Raw genomic sequence first — 15111 nt, forward strand, 5'->3', positions numbered from 1 at the left:
GATGCGTTTGTGAAGCTTTAAATGGTGATGCGATCAAAAATTAAACTCCACAAGAACCACACATTTGCCATTAACCTGCTTTGCATCATATTTTCACTTAAGTTACCGAGTTTAAACGATGACGCACTAGTTGTGCTTCTGATGCAATACCCGGGCGGAGGCATCAAATCTACGCGCGTGGAACGGTAGAGGTTCGCCTTGTTGCCTAGATACGAACGCGGAGGGGCGGCGCTCGCACGCACTCGGGGAGTCCTGTTTAGCAGAGTGAAACTGGCGTTCGACACCGGCCATTGCGGCTCTCACGTCGCTATTGTCACCACGGAATGACCTTCCTCCTTGCTCGAGCCACAATGTCGCCAGTTTCCTCAACGCTGTTGAAGAAGCGCTGGCTGTGAAAAAAAAAAAACAGCGCCATTTCTGTCGGCGTCCATGATACGCGATGCTACCGCAGTGGACTCCAGAGCTCGAGCTCGGATCGGCAGCGGGAGAGAAATAGCCGCTCCCCTTTTTCCGCTGCTCCTCTTTACTTCAGCGCACGGCAGGTAAGCAAACCAAACAACTGGGATACTCTCATTGTATTTTAGTGTTTTTTTTAAATCGGTATGTGAAGTGTTTCGTGTTATGACGATATGGCGTACATGTTTGAAAGGGAAAACGTCTGCTAGCTCGCCGCTCCTCCTCCTCCTCTTCCTCCCCTCGGTCATAACAACAAACCGACTTAGAAAGCAAACGTTGGCTGTCCTGTTTTTTATTCTACTTCTTTTTTTTTCTACCCACGGTACAGTGTGCTGACATGTTTCGGTGCTACCTTTTAGACTCGGCCCGACCTGCGTGAGTTGCTGTTAGCTCGCTAACTTTAAACGGCTCAAAATGTCACCTGCACGAGACATTTACCGTTGCCCTTTTTTTTTAACGTCCATCTTCATGTCAACTTGAAAGGAACTAAAGACGGCGAATATGTTGTGTTGACTGTTTAAACAGAGAGCCGTGTTAACAAACTGAATCACGAGAGGAGGAGGAGAAGCTCTCGGTCGCTAACTTGGCTTAGCTTAGCTGATTAGCTAAAGGTCGGAGGTCCGGCTAACCTTGTCTTTTGACTGCAGGGTGAAGCCGGCTTTAAAAAAAAGTCAGGATAATGAAAGTGAAGCAGAAGCTGTGGCAGGTTTAGGTGTGCTGACAGAATCGCATAGATGTACCGGTACACTTCTTAAAAAAGGAGGGGGGGGGTTCTGTTTTGGTAGTCGCCGCCGCAACCGGATTGTCCTGACATTATTTTCACGTCACATCAGACTCGATGTGAAGTGTGTGTGTATGTTTTTTTTTTTTAACGCAAATGAAATTGCATTTTGTTGCTCTGCTCCATGTTAAAGCTGCCTCGAGCTCACTGCACAAAGTTGTGCTCAGTGCAGAAACAGCTGGGCTGGTGGTCAGCCATATTTCTGCAACGATCAGCGACGCTAGCTTTACATGTCATGTTTTGTATTTATTTAACAGAGACGTTATTGTTGCTATTATTTAAAAACACGACTGCTGAGACGGTATGGGTTGCACTCTGTAAAAGCCTCAATTTCGTCCTTTTGGACGTCTCTTACGGGAAACCTATAATATGCCATTTGTGGAGTGACTGCCGGGCCCAGCCAATCAAAGCGGTGCAGCCTCCATTTGCTCTTCACGTCGGTTCACTAATCCACTGCTGCCATATGACACACATGCACTTGACAGCAAGCGTCCGCCTGCCCTTTGACAGCACATGCATGCAGATTATTTGTGTCATGGGGCTCCGATTAAGACCGTTTTGATTTAATTTTTAATAACTGTAAACCTGTGCAGCTGTTTTTCCAAAGATGATCACTAGTCAGCAACCTTGTGTAAAATAAAGCTTCCTGTTTTTGGTGTGTATTGCAAAGGCGTGTGGTAATTCAGGTGTTTCAAAATGATAGGTACAGATTGCACTTGAAGAGTTGTTAAAATATTTGAGATACCTTCACACAAACATGAAAGGGCCCAGAGTGTGCTCAATGAAGGGGAAGTGCACTCATGACTACATTTTTAAATTGAAACCTGACCCATATTATCGAGCTGATATTGGCCTCCCGCGGTATTTTGTTTATCGTTGTAATTATGTGGCAAGGCAAAGCTACTTCACAAAACATGTTGTGCAACGACAGCGTTGTGTTGCTGTCATTCTGCAGTATGACACCAACAATTTGACGTAACTTTACTTGTGATGAAAGCCTTCACAATAAGCACACTGATAGTATGATTTTATACCAATACATAAGTAAATGACATTAAACGTAGCCATGCAATGTTCTCTCAGCATGTACATTTTACCTGTTGGATGGAGGTATGTGTATTATGGCCATGCTTTCAAACTCTTTTTATTTTAGAGTTAGGACAGTGGATAGAGTTGGAAATCAAGGAACGAGAGATTAGGGAATGACATGGAAGGAGCCACAGGTTGGATTTGAAGCAGGGCTGCCCGCTTGGAGGACTATAACCTCCACTATATGGGGCACGTACATTGACCGCTGTGCTACCTGCCCCCAAAATTAAAAATACATGCAAGCAAATCTATATACTTTTTTTTTTTACCATTTATTAATTTCCTCATTGAATAAAATGATCCCCGACCTTTTTGCTGATAAAAACTATAAATATAAATACGTTTTTGAACCTCGCCACCTTGGATGGTGAGTCTAAAAGTTCATGTGGGGCCTTGGCCCTCTTTGAGGAACCATTTAAGTTGAAAAAGCCATGAAATCAATATTTAGTGAAATAATAGAATTTGCTTTTCTAAAATCAAAGACGTTTTCCCCCATCACCCACTTTTTAATACACAAAGAGGCGTCGTTCTTGCTGATGGGGGAGGGGTTGTTGTGAATAAAGTCATTGACATCTCAATGTTTTTCTAAGTTATGAATCCACAAATATTTACAATTCTTGCTTGTTCTGTTTCAGGTTGTGCCGGTGAAGTAAGAAGTAACACCAGTATGGACTCTTCCATCTAAGACGCAAACACACAGTGTGTTTTGCCCAACAGCGTAAGCCATGCCTGACGAGTAAACCCCCCCCCCCCCCTTTTTTTTGCTCAAAGCAATAAAAAAAAAAAAACAGAAAACATCCTACATGCCTCCCCATGTAGAGCCCCTTCAGTGCATCCTGCTGGAGTGACTGCCCCCTTTCCCCCCAAGGTTCTGCCTCATCCTCTCTCCGTACCCTCTCCACTGATCACCCTTTCGTAACTTCCCATCACAATGCTGCTCCACCTGAGAATGGCCTATACCTGAGGTCCCATGCGTCCAGTGAGCACCGATTCAGACGGTCCTGCTCCTCCTGAAAATCTCTCTTGCCCCTACCCCCTCGTGGGCCCCCTGCCTGCCTCAGAGATGTCCCTGCTCCAGTCGCTGGGTCCAGTGCAAAGCTGGCTCGGCCAGGAGCTTGAGAAGTGCGGGATCGATGCCATGATTTACACCCGCTACGTTCTCAGCCTTCTCCTGCATGACAGTTACGACTACGACCTGCAGGACCAGGTGAGGCCTGATTCTCAGTTTAATGTTTTTCTTTCTTTAAACGAGTGGAGAGTAAATTTCCTCTGAAAGGGAAACGAGTGTGTGAATACAAAGTTCTTCATGTGAAGAATGGGGGCTGCCCTTTAACAAAAAGACACCTGTACCATTTATAAGAGATGCTCTCTTTTTTTTCTTCTGGATACCGTTTAGGATGCGTGAATTTGTGAGGCATTAATAAAATAACCAGTGGTATGTTAAAAAAGTCTCATATGCCCTGCAATGCCATATAACTTTCTTTACTGTCCAGATTTTAAAAAACGAAACATGAATGACGTTAACTGCAGCACATCTGTCTTTCCATTTTGTGTCCCACTAAGTGCATCAGGGAGGCTCGCGTTTAATTTCTGGGTGTTTTTGCAGAATATATTTGGGTTGCTTCACCTTGTATGTGTGTTTGGAGAGGAGTCCTCTGGTTAATGGAGCTCTAACTATTTACATCTGTGTTTTAAATCAAGCAGAGCATCAGTGCTGCTCCATCTTTTTATTTTGATCTGATGGTTACCTGAAATCAGCTCCTCTTTGACGTCTTTACGGTAACAGATCTGGACAAACTTTTCTTCACCGGTCTTTTTGAACAGCAAAAAATTATTAATTTCAGCTGATCGGAATGATAGATGCAGTGTTGTAGTCAAGACCACACGGACCAGGAGTCAAGAACAAGGTATTTAGGGATCGAGACCGACTCACAACCAAGGAGGGCAAGACCAAGAGAAGAACAAGATCATTAATATTCCTTTTAATCAAAGTAATGACGTGAAAAAATAGCCAATCACTGGTGGACTTGATTTGAAAAAATAAAAAATCCAGAGTCCGCCCAGCCCGAGACCAAGACCCATTTCGACTACTACCACACTTAGCTCAGCTATGTGTTTAAAGCTGCTCGACATAAACACATTTCTCTAACTTGTATTTGAGTTGCTCACACTGATGAAGAAGCATTTTCTGTATGTTTCTGTTAATTATTATTACGGAATAAAAATCTTCTTTAAAGATGTTTATACACTATCTTCACTGTTGAACACTTTTTTTCTCTCGTCTTTTTTTTTTTTTTTTGAAGGAAAATGACATCTTCTTGGGCTGGGAGAAGGGAACTGGGAAGAAATGGGGCAAGAGTAAGAAGAAAGGAGGGACAGACCTGAGTCTTGAGGAAATGAAGAAGCAAGCTGCTGTGCAATGCCTCCGCTCTGCATCTGATGAAGTAAGTATGATTGTTGTAATCCTGTGATTCTCTGTGTTCGATGTTATTATCATTCCTTGAATCGAAACGTTCTCCTGAGACGGGAGCTCTTACGACTTACTGAAACTTGAGTATGAAAAGTGTTTTCATTACTGAAGCTATGAGAGTGTAATTGGTCTTATAATGTTAGGAATTTGTTACCGTAGTATTCCTTGTTGCTTGTTTGGATGCAGTCATGCAGATATTAATTGCGTAAGTCACAGTGAATAGACACCGAATAAAGCAATGTCAGTGTCAAAGGCTCGCACAGTGAAAGGACGGAGGTCCTCATTGTACAGATGATGTCGCCCCATGTTGGTGACATCAATTAGTCTTCATGGGAAAGGTTATATTGAGGTCAGCTATTGGAAGTTCTGTCTTTATATGAAACTGTGGTGTCCTTATGCTGGGTTCTGAGAGATTTGCTGCTCGTTCATCTCAGGCCAGCAGTAGCAGGGCCCGAATTTCAGCAAGGAGCTGCGGGAAAATCCAGCATATATTCACATGCGACACAGTCTTGACCACCTGCGCTCCAACTCGCTGTCTCTTCATCTCCTGAACACAGGCGTTAATGCACGCATGCATTTGGGCAGGTGTGCAGTGAAAAGCAGAGCTGTATGTCTGCCGATGTAGAGTTTCTCGCCACAGACCATAACTGCGAAACCCATCCAGGTGTATGTACGGCGCCCTTTTCTCCGTGCTCCTCTCAGCGTCCTGCACTGATGGACTGTTGCATGTTACAGACAGGAACAGAGACGAGGGGTTAAAACTCAAATAAGTTGCATAATAAGCCAATACATCAATACAGAGGGTAATGTAGCTTTGATCTCAGATGATTTCTCTCCTTCTGCCTTATTTGCTGACTGGCTGTCATCTACATCGACAAAAGGGTTAAATAAACTACGTAGGAAAACGTTAAACTCAATATTGATTCATGTAGAATACAAATATTTCCCTTATAATAATGTAGGCTGTCAGGTGACTCAGAGAAACATTTCTGAGGTGAAGCAGTTCAAAAACCGGCTCAGAAATGATAGTTTGCAGAAGAGAGCCAAATGCAGTTGGTGTCAAGTTAACTAAAATGAACAATATTATCTAAAAATAACTCCCTCTGGTTCTTCTTTTTTTTTTTTTTTTTTTTTTCTGTGAAAATTGTAATCAAATGCACTTTAGTCCTGCCTTTGGCAAATTCTTTGTCTGACATTGATCCATTGGCAGTGATGTCAAGGCTTCAAATACAGAGATTACATCATTATACTCCTGATGTTCTTGTTTGCATTTAGAGGTCATATAAAGGCATCGATGTCATTTTATAAACGGATTAATTTCACAACTCAGTGAAGTAAAAAATAAAATAAAAAATGCCTCACAGAACGTTAAAGTTTCTTAAAATCCCCCCCCCCCCCCCCCCCCCCCCCCCCCCCCACATGGGAAGGATGTGGTGAGGGATTCCCCCCCTCCCAGTTTAAAAATGCCACTTCAGGCCCAGAGTAGTAAGGGAGGTGGGATTGAGTGAGAGTGACACAACATAATAGTGAATAAGAGGGGGGGGGGGGGTCTGCAAGGCAAGAGGAGGAGGAGGAGTGTGGAGCTCCTCTCTGGGGACTGGACTGCGGTCTATTTTTTAACCAGCACACGCTGCACAGGAGTTGCAGCAGAGTGGGTCGGCTGTCAGCTGACCGGCATTAGCACAATGATGCATGAGGAAACACAGAGCTGGAGAGAATGTTACTTTCCTTTTCGCGAGGTGCCATGGTAGGATTAACATTTTCATGAAGAGTGAGTGAGCTAAAGAGTCCGACAGTGACTAGCGCTGTGTAGCAGACACGTAGGGATTACGTTGGCTCCTTTTACTGTAACAGTTCCTACTTGGTTCCATGCAACGTTTCTCTTGCTTATAGTCCTTGTTTATGGTATTCTATCTATCGCATTTCTCCATTTGAAAAGTAAGTGAGGCAAACAGGATGTGTAGTAAATGTTCAGCGCACTGTGAGGCAATCGCTTGTTCTGTTGCTTGGCCATTTTTTTTCCTTTTTTTTATGAGGCATTTCTGCAACACAGCTAAATATAGTGCAGGCATATCCAAGCATACGTAAGCTCTCTTAAGTCAGCTGGCACGACTTGTGTCAACCCCGTGCCTTTCATTCTTTTCTTTTAGGTCTCACTCTGGGTCGTAGGAGCTTTTGACAGTCCTGACCTGGGGCTGTAATATTCATTCTTTGAAAACCAAACAGTATCTGCTGATGAGTGTGCAACCATTCACTTTTTTTTAATGGATTCAGTTCAGGAGTACAGATGGAAAGGGAAATCGTGAGAGAGTCGTTACATCCCTTTTTCAGGAGTCTTTGATCAATCACATGGCTCACATAGAGACAGACAAGCAGCTACACTCACATTTTGTTTGAGTGTGACGTTGGCTTTTGTCTGATTCATCCTTTCTCTGAAAAACAAGACACTTACACACTGCGGGATAAATAAGTCCTCTCTGGAAATATTCAGATGTTTTCTCTGCTGTTTCCTGTCGTGTACCTGGTGATGAAGGCGCACTTTGACGGAAAGGATTGTATAAATGTGACACAGGGATTTAAAAGTAAAGTGTAACTTCATTTAAATATTTTATCTGTGAGGGAGTTTTAATAAATTATTGATCAATGAATCCATGCAATGGATTTTTAACGTCAACTCTGAGAGTACAATCGTTGTCATATGTCACTGTAAGAAAAGATCAATTACTACAATTGTTTGAGCCCTTGGTTGTATTTTGTACGTGTATGCATCAAAATTCAAATTGACTTTGGTCGTGGAAAATATTCCGAGTTCTCAAAAATGCTTTTTTTTTTTTTTTTTTTTTTTTTTTCAGAACTCTGGAATTGAGAGCCTGGTTGAAGAGCTTTGCTCGAAACTAAAGGACATCCAAAACAAACAGAAAGGTACGGCACGCTTTCAGTATCAAGTGTGACTTGCGATTTAATTAAAAAGAAGAAAAACATCTTTAACACCTTTTATCACCTGTTAAAATCATTTTTATGTCTCCTCAGAGGAAAAACAGATCCAAAAGAAATCTGATGGCGCTCAGTCTCCAGAGCGAGCTGAGTCCCCCTCTTCAAAGGACCAGGTGGAAATGTAAGTAGTCTGCTGTGTGTCTGTTTACTGAAGTGGCCGCAGAGCACACCCATAGGAATTTGTTTACTTTTACTCAGCTGATATGAATGTATTTAAATCAAGTTGTCTCCCTTTCTGTGTTTCTGCAGGTATTATGAAGCCTTCCCTCCTTTGTCAGAGAAACCTGTTTGTCTCCAAGAGATCATGACGGTGTGGAACAAGGCTAAGGCCTGCGCTTACTCGAGTTCATCCTCCGCAGCCCCTCAGACCAGCACGGACACCTCCTCCCCAAAAGATTGCAACAGCGACGGTGAAGCTGCAAAGGAGCGAAACCCGGAGGCATGCAGTACCATCGCCACGGTGACCAACGAGAGAGCCCAGCAGCGACGCAGCAAGAAGGAGAAAGAAAACCGATACCATGGTGGAGCAGCAGCAGAAGAGAAGTCTACCGTCCACTCCAAGAGACAGACCAGACACAGATCTGAGGGCAAATACAGACCCAGATCCTGGTCTTCTGGCTCTAGCGAGGCGGGCTCAAGCTCAAGTGGGAACCAGGGTGACTCCAAGTCATCCAGGAGCAAGGCAGTCAGAATACGGCACAAATCGAGGGAGGCTGCTAAGAATAAGAGAACACGCAACAGTGGGCAAGTGAAGCTTCAGATGAAGGTCATTGACAAAGACGAGCGAAGAAATGCCGGAGGGAGCAGTAGCAGTGCCACAGGAGGAGCTGCCAAACAAACACAGCTTTATAAAAAGGGGAAGCGACCGCTGAAGGAGATTCGTAAAGATCCAGGCTGGAAGGAAGCAAAAGAGTCCGGAGTTGAGGTCATAAATAATAAGGAATACATGGAAGAGCCGCTCTGGTACACTGAGCCCATCACAGAGTATTTTGTACCTTTCAGCAGCAGACAGAGCAAGCTGGAAACGAAATATCGGAGCAAGGTAGACTCTCCTGACGGCTTTGCGTTGTCAGCTGACATGGAGAGGCTGCCGGAGAGAATCCAGGGAATCTGCATTGCCAACGAGAGCTATCAGAGGGCGTATCTAGCAGCAGGCTCGTTCGTGGATGGGCACTTTGTGGAAGGGCCTGGCGAGGCGGAAGACGAACCTGCTGAACTCACTGGGACCTCAAGCTGCCCTCAGCCCGAGGATAGTAGAGATTTAGATGACAAGCATCTGTCTGAATTCACTCACTTCTATGAAGTGGATATTTATCAATCCATATTGGATACTAGTGCCTCAGACTCGATACAAGAGAGTCGGATCCTAAGCATGATTCGACAAAAAAGCAAAGAGCAAAGAGACGGTGAGGCAGAATGTTGTTTAGTGTTAGATGGCCTTGAGCAACAAGGGAAAAGTGCAATACGGGCAGACTCAAAGGAAGCTTCGGGATCTGTTGGATTCTTAATGGAGGATCTTGAAACCATGGCTCAAGTGTGGGGATGTTACTCACCATCCACTTCAGAAGAAATTGATGGCGAGAGCTTCGTAGGAGACTCTCCCATCCGGCTCTCTCCCCTCCTTGATAGTGTTTCGTTCACCCTGAGCAAACTATCCGGGCGTCCGGAGGAGCCGGCCCTTCCTGAAGCCACCAGTGAACCTTCCGGTTTGAACTCATCCTGCTTCTCACTTTTTGAGCTGCAGTACGACAGCCCCACTTTTCCTTTCCCCCGCGACTCGCTCTCCGTTGGTCACGAAAACAACACCGATTCTAGTAGCTGTCTCGACCCAAATTCTAATAAACAGTCTCGTTTGCTAATATGGACCAAAAATAGTGCCTTTGACGAAACTGAACACTGTTCGAACCTTTCAACGCGAACTTGCAGTCCGTGGTCACATTCGGAGGAGACTCGCTCTGACAACGAGCAAGGAAACGCTCCGACGGAGGATGCTGCTCATATTGGCAACGAAGAGATTGATTGTATAATCCCTCCTCTCTCTGGTACATATCTGGAGGATGAAATCTTGGAGTTTTTGCAAGAAGACTCCGGGCGCAAGTGTGAGGAGGCCAGTGTGAAGACAGCGTCCAATCAGACCTTCACCAAAAAGTCTAAATTGGAGTCCATTTGTGGCATCGCATTGGAAGAGGACGAGAGTAAACAGTACAGCACTGGCATGTTTTCGGACACCACAAACCAACACAGTGACGACTACAGCTCAGGGATAATTAAAGACATTTGGACTGCAATAGGAGAGGACAAATCTGTGATGGTGAGGCAAGGAGCAGAGAAAGCGAGCGAGGGCCTGTTCTCAGACGAGTCGGGCGGTTACTGCTGCAGCTGTCTGGAGGTGCAGGCGAAAGGAGGTCCCATTCAAGGACCTCAGAAAAAAGCAGTGCAGCGGTCCGAGTATCACCTGTGGGAAGGCAAGAAAGGCGATCAGGACTTAGCCAAAAACAAACTCTGCAAGGTGGACGCTGCCGGGGATTACATGACTCCGTCCAAGCCCTGGGACTTAAACTCTGAGAAGGAGAGTACGTCGTTCATCCTGGGGGGGGTGTACGGAGAGCTGAAGACACTAACTGGTGATAAGAATTGGGCCGTTGTGCCGCCAAGTGACGCCCAAGAAAGCTTGCTAACATGTGCCGCCGCAGCTGCTTCTGCTTCCAGCTCGGACATGCTCACCATCACTGGCACAGATGTGTTCATGAAAGCTGGCAGCTGCTTTGCTCCTGGCCACAAGCCCCTATGGAGGCCTCTTGTGTCCTTTGGGCAGAGTGACCAGGCCATCAAAGGAGGCGGGGATGGATTGAATAAGGGATTTTCTTTCATCTTCCATGAAGATTTGCTCGGATCTTATGGAGGCTTGCATAGTGAGGAGCAAGGTTTGGAATATCCCTTCACATCCTTCAACCTGAACAATCCCTTCTCCCAAGTCCTCCATGTCGAGTGTTCCTTTGAGCCTGAAGACATGGCCTCGTTCAGTCCGGGGTTCAAGCCCAAGTCCATTCTCTGCTCGGACTCTGAGAATGAAGCCTTCCATCCTAGAATATACGGCATCAACAGGACACAGTACAGGGCCATCCGCATTTCCCCCAGGACTCATTTCCGACCGATATCAGCCTCAGAGTTGTCTCCTGGTGGAGTGAGTGATTCAGAGGCTGAGACGGACAAAGAGGAGATGAGTTTTCCCGTCCCGGCCGACGTCTTCGATGATCCTCAGGCCGACCTCAAACCACTCGAGGAGGATGCAGAATGTGAGGGCCCTTATTACGGGAAGTCAGAACTGGAATCTGGTAAATTCTTACCCAGATTAAAGAAGTCTGGCATGGAGAAGAGTGCCCAGACCTCTCTGGATTCACAGGAGGGTTCCAGTACCCTCCTGCCAATCGCTGAGCAAGAGATTTGCTTAGACTGCAAAACGGCAGCAGCTGCTTCAACTGCAGGTGGCGAGACGGGCGTCTCGGTCTGTAAGATTCAAAAGGAGGAATCTTCAGGAGAAAAAGAGTCCTGCTTATGTGCACCAGCGGGTCAGATCCCCAAGTCTGGGATCACCTATGACTTTGTTGGAGAAATGCCAGAGGTGAGGCTTTCTTAAAATAGTCTCCTTTGTGTGCTTAAGCCAAATTGATCCCATCATATTAAGAATCTGAGTTGTAATATTTGTCATGGGCTGTCACATGAGTTCCACCTCTGAGGCTCAGTGTTTACAGAAACACACTAACCACTTCTCGTTTGTCTCGTTTAGTTCCCTCTGTTAAATGTTAGTGGACAGGGAGGAACTGGCAACCAGCAGGATGAGTGCTGGTGGCAGAACACACTCTGCTCCCCCCTTTTCCCTGGATCTCAGTGTACAGGTAAACACATAGTTAACTTTTACAAATGAATTACTTGTGCTTTCTTGGAACATATCAAACTAGTAAGACTTTACAAATACACACTAGGGGTTATTGAACACTTTGTAGCTACAGAGTAAAAGCTGAAAACTGGTCTGACAGTGCGTTGATCAGCTTATCATCTTAGAATACAGACGCAATGTGGCAGGCTGAGAAAAAGTCTCGAAAGAATTCTGTAAATCAATCAATATAAATTGGTATAGCGCTGATAACTCGTGTTGAACAGCCACCTGCTGAGACCGTGAGAACCAGATAGTCAGCAGTGGACTCCTCCTCTCCAAAAAGACCCGGTGCTTTTCACTCTTTCACTGAAAGAGTGAAAAGCACCGGGTGGAGCAGTATTACTTTAAACGGCCACAGTGTTAAATGTTTGCCGGTGACTTTTGGGTTCGGATGGTTTTAGGTCACATGAAAAGAAAACCAGGAAGGAAATGAGAAAATGTCACATTTCCTGTGTAGGACCAAGAAGAGGGTTGTCTTTGCTGTGGTGTGTTAGTCACAGTTTTTTTCCTGCGGGATCTAAATATCGGCACTTAAAGGGCTTAAAAAGTCAACAAGTAAACGCAGCACATTTATATCCATCGATTATGACGAGGAACCGCTCAGACGCTCGTTAGATCGACTTAACTCCAACGTACTCTTTTTAACTTTGAGCATTTTAGCTTCCAAAACAGAAAAGCTGCCGGTCTCCCTCCGACCTTACTGCTTCGTTTGTTCACTTCACCATGTGGCTTTGGTGTTTTTAAACAAGCTAACCAGTACAGGACGCTTCCCACATGTCCTCTCTCCTGCGAGGTCACGTGACTGCAGCCAGTCTACTTGAGTGTAGTTGTTTCTCTTTACATTAATCTACTGACCTGGTGTTAGCACATCACAGAGCCGATATGAATCACATGCAGGAGTTGCAACAATCTAACTGAGTGCATGCATGGCTTGTTTTCTCCAGGGAGCAGCAACATATGAATACTCCAGTTTTGCAGAGGACGCCTGTCGTTAGAGGGGGAAACCTTCCTCTCCTTTTGTGACTGGACCTCTACTGTACCAGCAAAGATTCAGGGTCATCTCAGAGCTGGGAAAACCTCGTGTAGGCTATTTTTTTTTTTGTCTGAGAAAAACCCAACCCAAAACCTCCCCCACACACATAACCCTGCTGGTTTTCCTTCACTAACTTACGACCTCGTGTAATCGAACCAGATCATCAAAAAGTGAGTGGAAACAGGAAAACTCAAAAAACATGTTCTGTCTTTGAGTGATGCCATGTGTGGAAATGCGTTCTCGGCGTTTTTAGAATTAGTTTAATTTGATTCTTCTGTACACTGGTCCTCATTCGAGTCTCACAGTTAGTTCGTTGGGACAACCTTTTGTTCTATGCCTGTCAGTTTTGTTCCCGCCATTTTTTTTGTTTTCGCTTTTGAACTGGGATACTGGTAGTTGTCGGTGTTTGAATGGTTGTGCATGTGTGTTCGTCCAGCCAGTCTTCACTCCTCTTTGTCCCGATGTTGTGTGAAAACGGGAATGCTGTTTCGTCCTCTGCTCTCCATCTTGTGTTCAGAAAGATTATTCGAGGATGTTGAAGGTGTGAGGAGTTGTGTCAGACTTTGAGAGTTTAATTTAAGTAGTTTGTTTGGATGACTTTCTGAATGTGAAGTAGAGAATGTGTGCAGCTTTCTTTCCTGAATATCCCTGAACTTCCCCCGTGTGTGAAAAGTTATCATAAATGAGTCTGATTTTTTTGAATGGTGATAGTCTTGCTAAAGCTAGTAGTAGACTTAGTACGGTTTGTGAGGCTACAATAAAATAATAAAAAAAAAAACTTTTAAAACAAAAAAAAACAGGAAATCAAAAATGAGTTTTGTTGGAAGAATACTAATAATAATCTACCTGAAATGCAACGCTGTAAAAGAAATGAGTGGGGGGAAAAAAATAAAAAAAAGTTTGTGTTTTGCGGTAAAGCCCCATCATGAAAAGACAGAAACTACAGCCATTTCTGCAACCGAATGAAACGTTGTTTTATTTTTTTGTGATTTCTATGGTACAGACTATTGGTGCTATAAACATGATCAATTTGAATTTGCAGTTCCAACATACGGCTGTGATGAGTAGAAAGCCTAGTTCTGTTTGTAGTCAAAGTCAGACTCCATGAAAACCTTTTTGCAGAGAAGAAAATCAGTTTCTTGCTTATTGTGGCTTGGTTTTTATTTTTCATTTTTATTTTATTTTGAAGGAAACCTCTCAGTTGTCAGGCCTGTAACAGTTCAAACAGAATTGCAGGTGTTTTAATCTCAAGTTTCGACGCATCTTTTCGGTTTATTGCCCCCCCCCCCGGCAGAAAGGACAGCTACATAAACATGACATGAAAAAACAAACAAACTGTGGGGCGCCGGTCAAACCAAAAACAGAACGAGCAAAATTACACCACGGTACAAATGCTTTTTTTTTTTTTTTTTTTTCCATATGAGGTGTGTTTGTATTTTTTTTTTTTTTTGGGTTTACAATATAACTCGTTGAAATATTGAGTAATGTCTCACTGTGTGTGAGTGAGAGTGTGTGTGTGTCTGTTGGCAGCTGAACTGGTGGAGGCACTGGTTCAGAGTGAGTGCAGCAAGAACTTTATCTCAGAGAAACGTGAGTGTGTGCAGAGACGCACGTTCTCTATAAAAGTGCAAACGCACTAAAAGCCCCCCCCCCCCCCCCCCCCCCTAAATTTAAAGCTGTGCACAAAATCCTGAAGGTGCGTCGGCCGTGCTTCGTTGAATAATTCATAAGTCCTGCGGATTCAAACGCTCGACCCCCGACTGACCCGGGCTTGATGTGGGTTCATCATCATCGGCGTTTCCTGATGTGCAAAGCGTCAAAGAGGCCGTCGTTACGTCACAGTGAAGCATCTCCATAGAGACGGAGAGCGAATACATCTAACTTTAACTGGAGTGGACATCAGGTCCAGACTGAGACGCCAACAAAATGTCCAAATATGTGAGTCAAAGCGTTGGCTTCCCCCCGTATCCACCAGAGGAACATGTTAAACACTGTCCCTGTTTTTACCGAAAAGATGGAAAGGAAAAAAAAAAGAAGCTGCAACGTCGAGTTTATCTGTCCAGATTCCCCGAGTGTCCCGAGTCCAGCACTTTTCACTTCTCTTCCTCCTGATTTCGTCGGCCTCCTTCGTCATCGTAAAGACCCAAACGACGTTCTTCTTCTGGGCCGTGTTTGAAATGTGGTTCGTGCTTCCTTAACGACGGCAGCTTTCAGGCGTTAATCTGTCGTTGGCCAGCAGCCCAAAGTGACGAGTAGGAAGCTTCCCCCTCCTCATCGCTCTCCGTCTCCATCGACGGCTCCAAGCTGGTTGGTAAATACAGAACTGCTTCCTGAAAAGAGAGAGGATCCAA

General features: G+C 44.7%; 2 protein-coding genes across 3 annotated transcripts in view; one reads left to right on the forward strand and one right to left on the reverse strand.

Moving 5' to 3' along the window:
• Positions 1-15111, reverse strand: part of LOC306841228 (equilibrative nucleoside transporter 2-like) — a 112389-nt gene that overhangs the window by 94364 nt on the left and 2914 nt on the right. The gene's annotated exons all lie outside the window — the stretch shown is intronic.
• On the forward strand, positions 235-14241 carry kiaa0232 (KIAA0232). The gene is made up of 8 exons (XM_079371785.1): positions 235-542; positions 2962-3533; positions 4630-4770; positions 7649-7718; positions 7827-7911; positions 8040-11412; positions 11578-11686; positions 12672-14241. The coding sequence occupies exons 2-8, from the start codon at positions 3297-3299 to the stop codon at positions 12686-12688; spliced, it is 4032 nt and encodes a 1343-aa protein (XP_079227911.1). The 5' UTR covers positions 235-542; positions 2962-3296; the 3' UTR covers positions 12689-14241.

The sequence above is a fragment of the Symphodus melops genome (assembly GCF_947650265.1).
Source record: "Symphodus melops genome assembly, chromosome: 20".
Classification (NCBI taxonomy): Eukaryota; Metazoa; Chordata; class Actinopteri; order Labriformes; family Labridae; genus Symphodus; species Symphodus melops.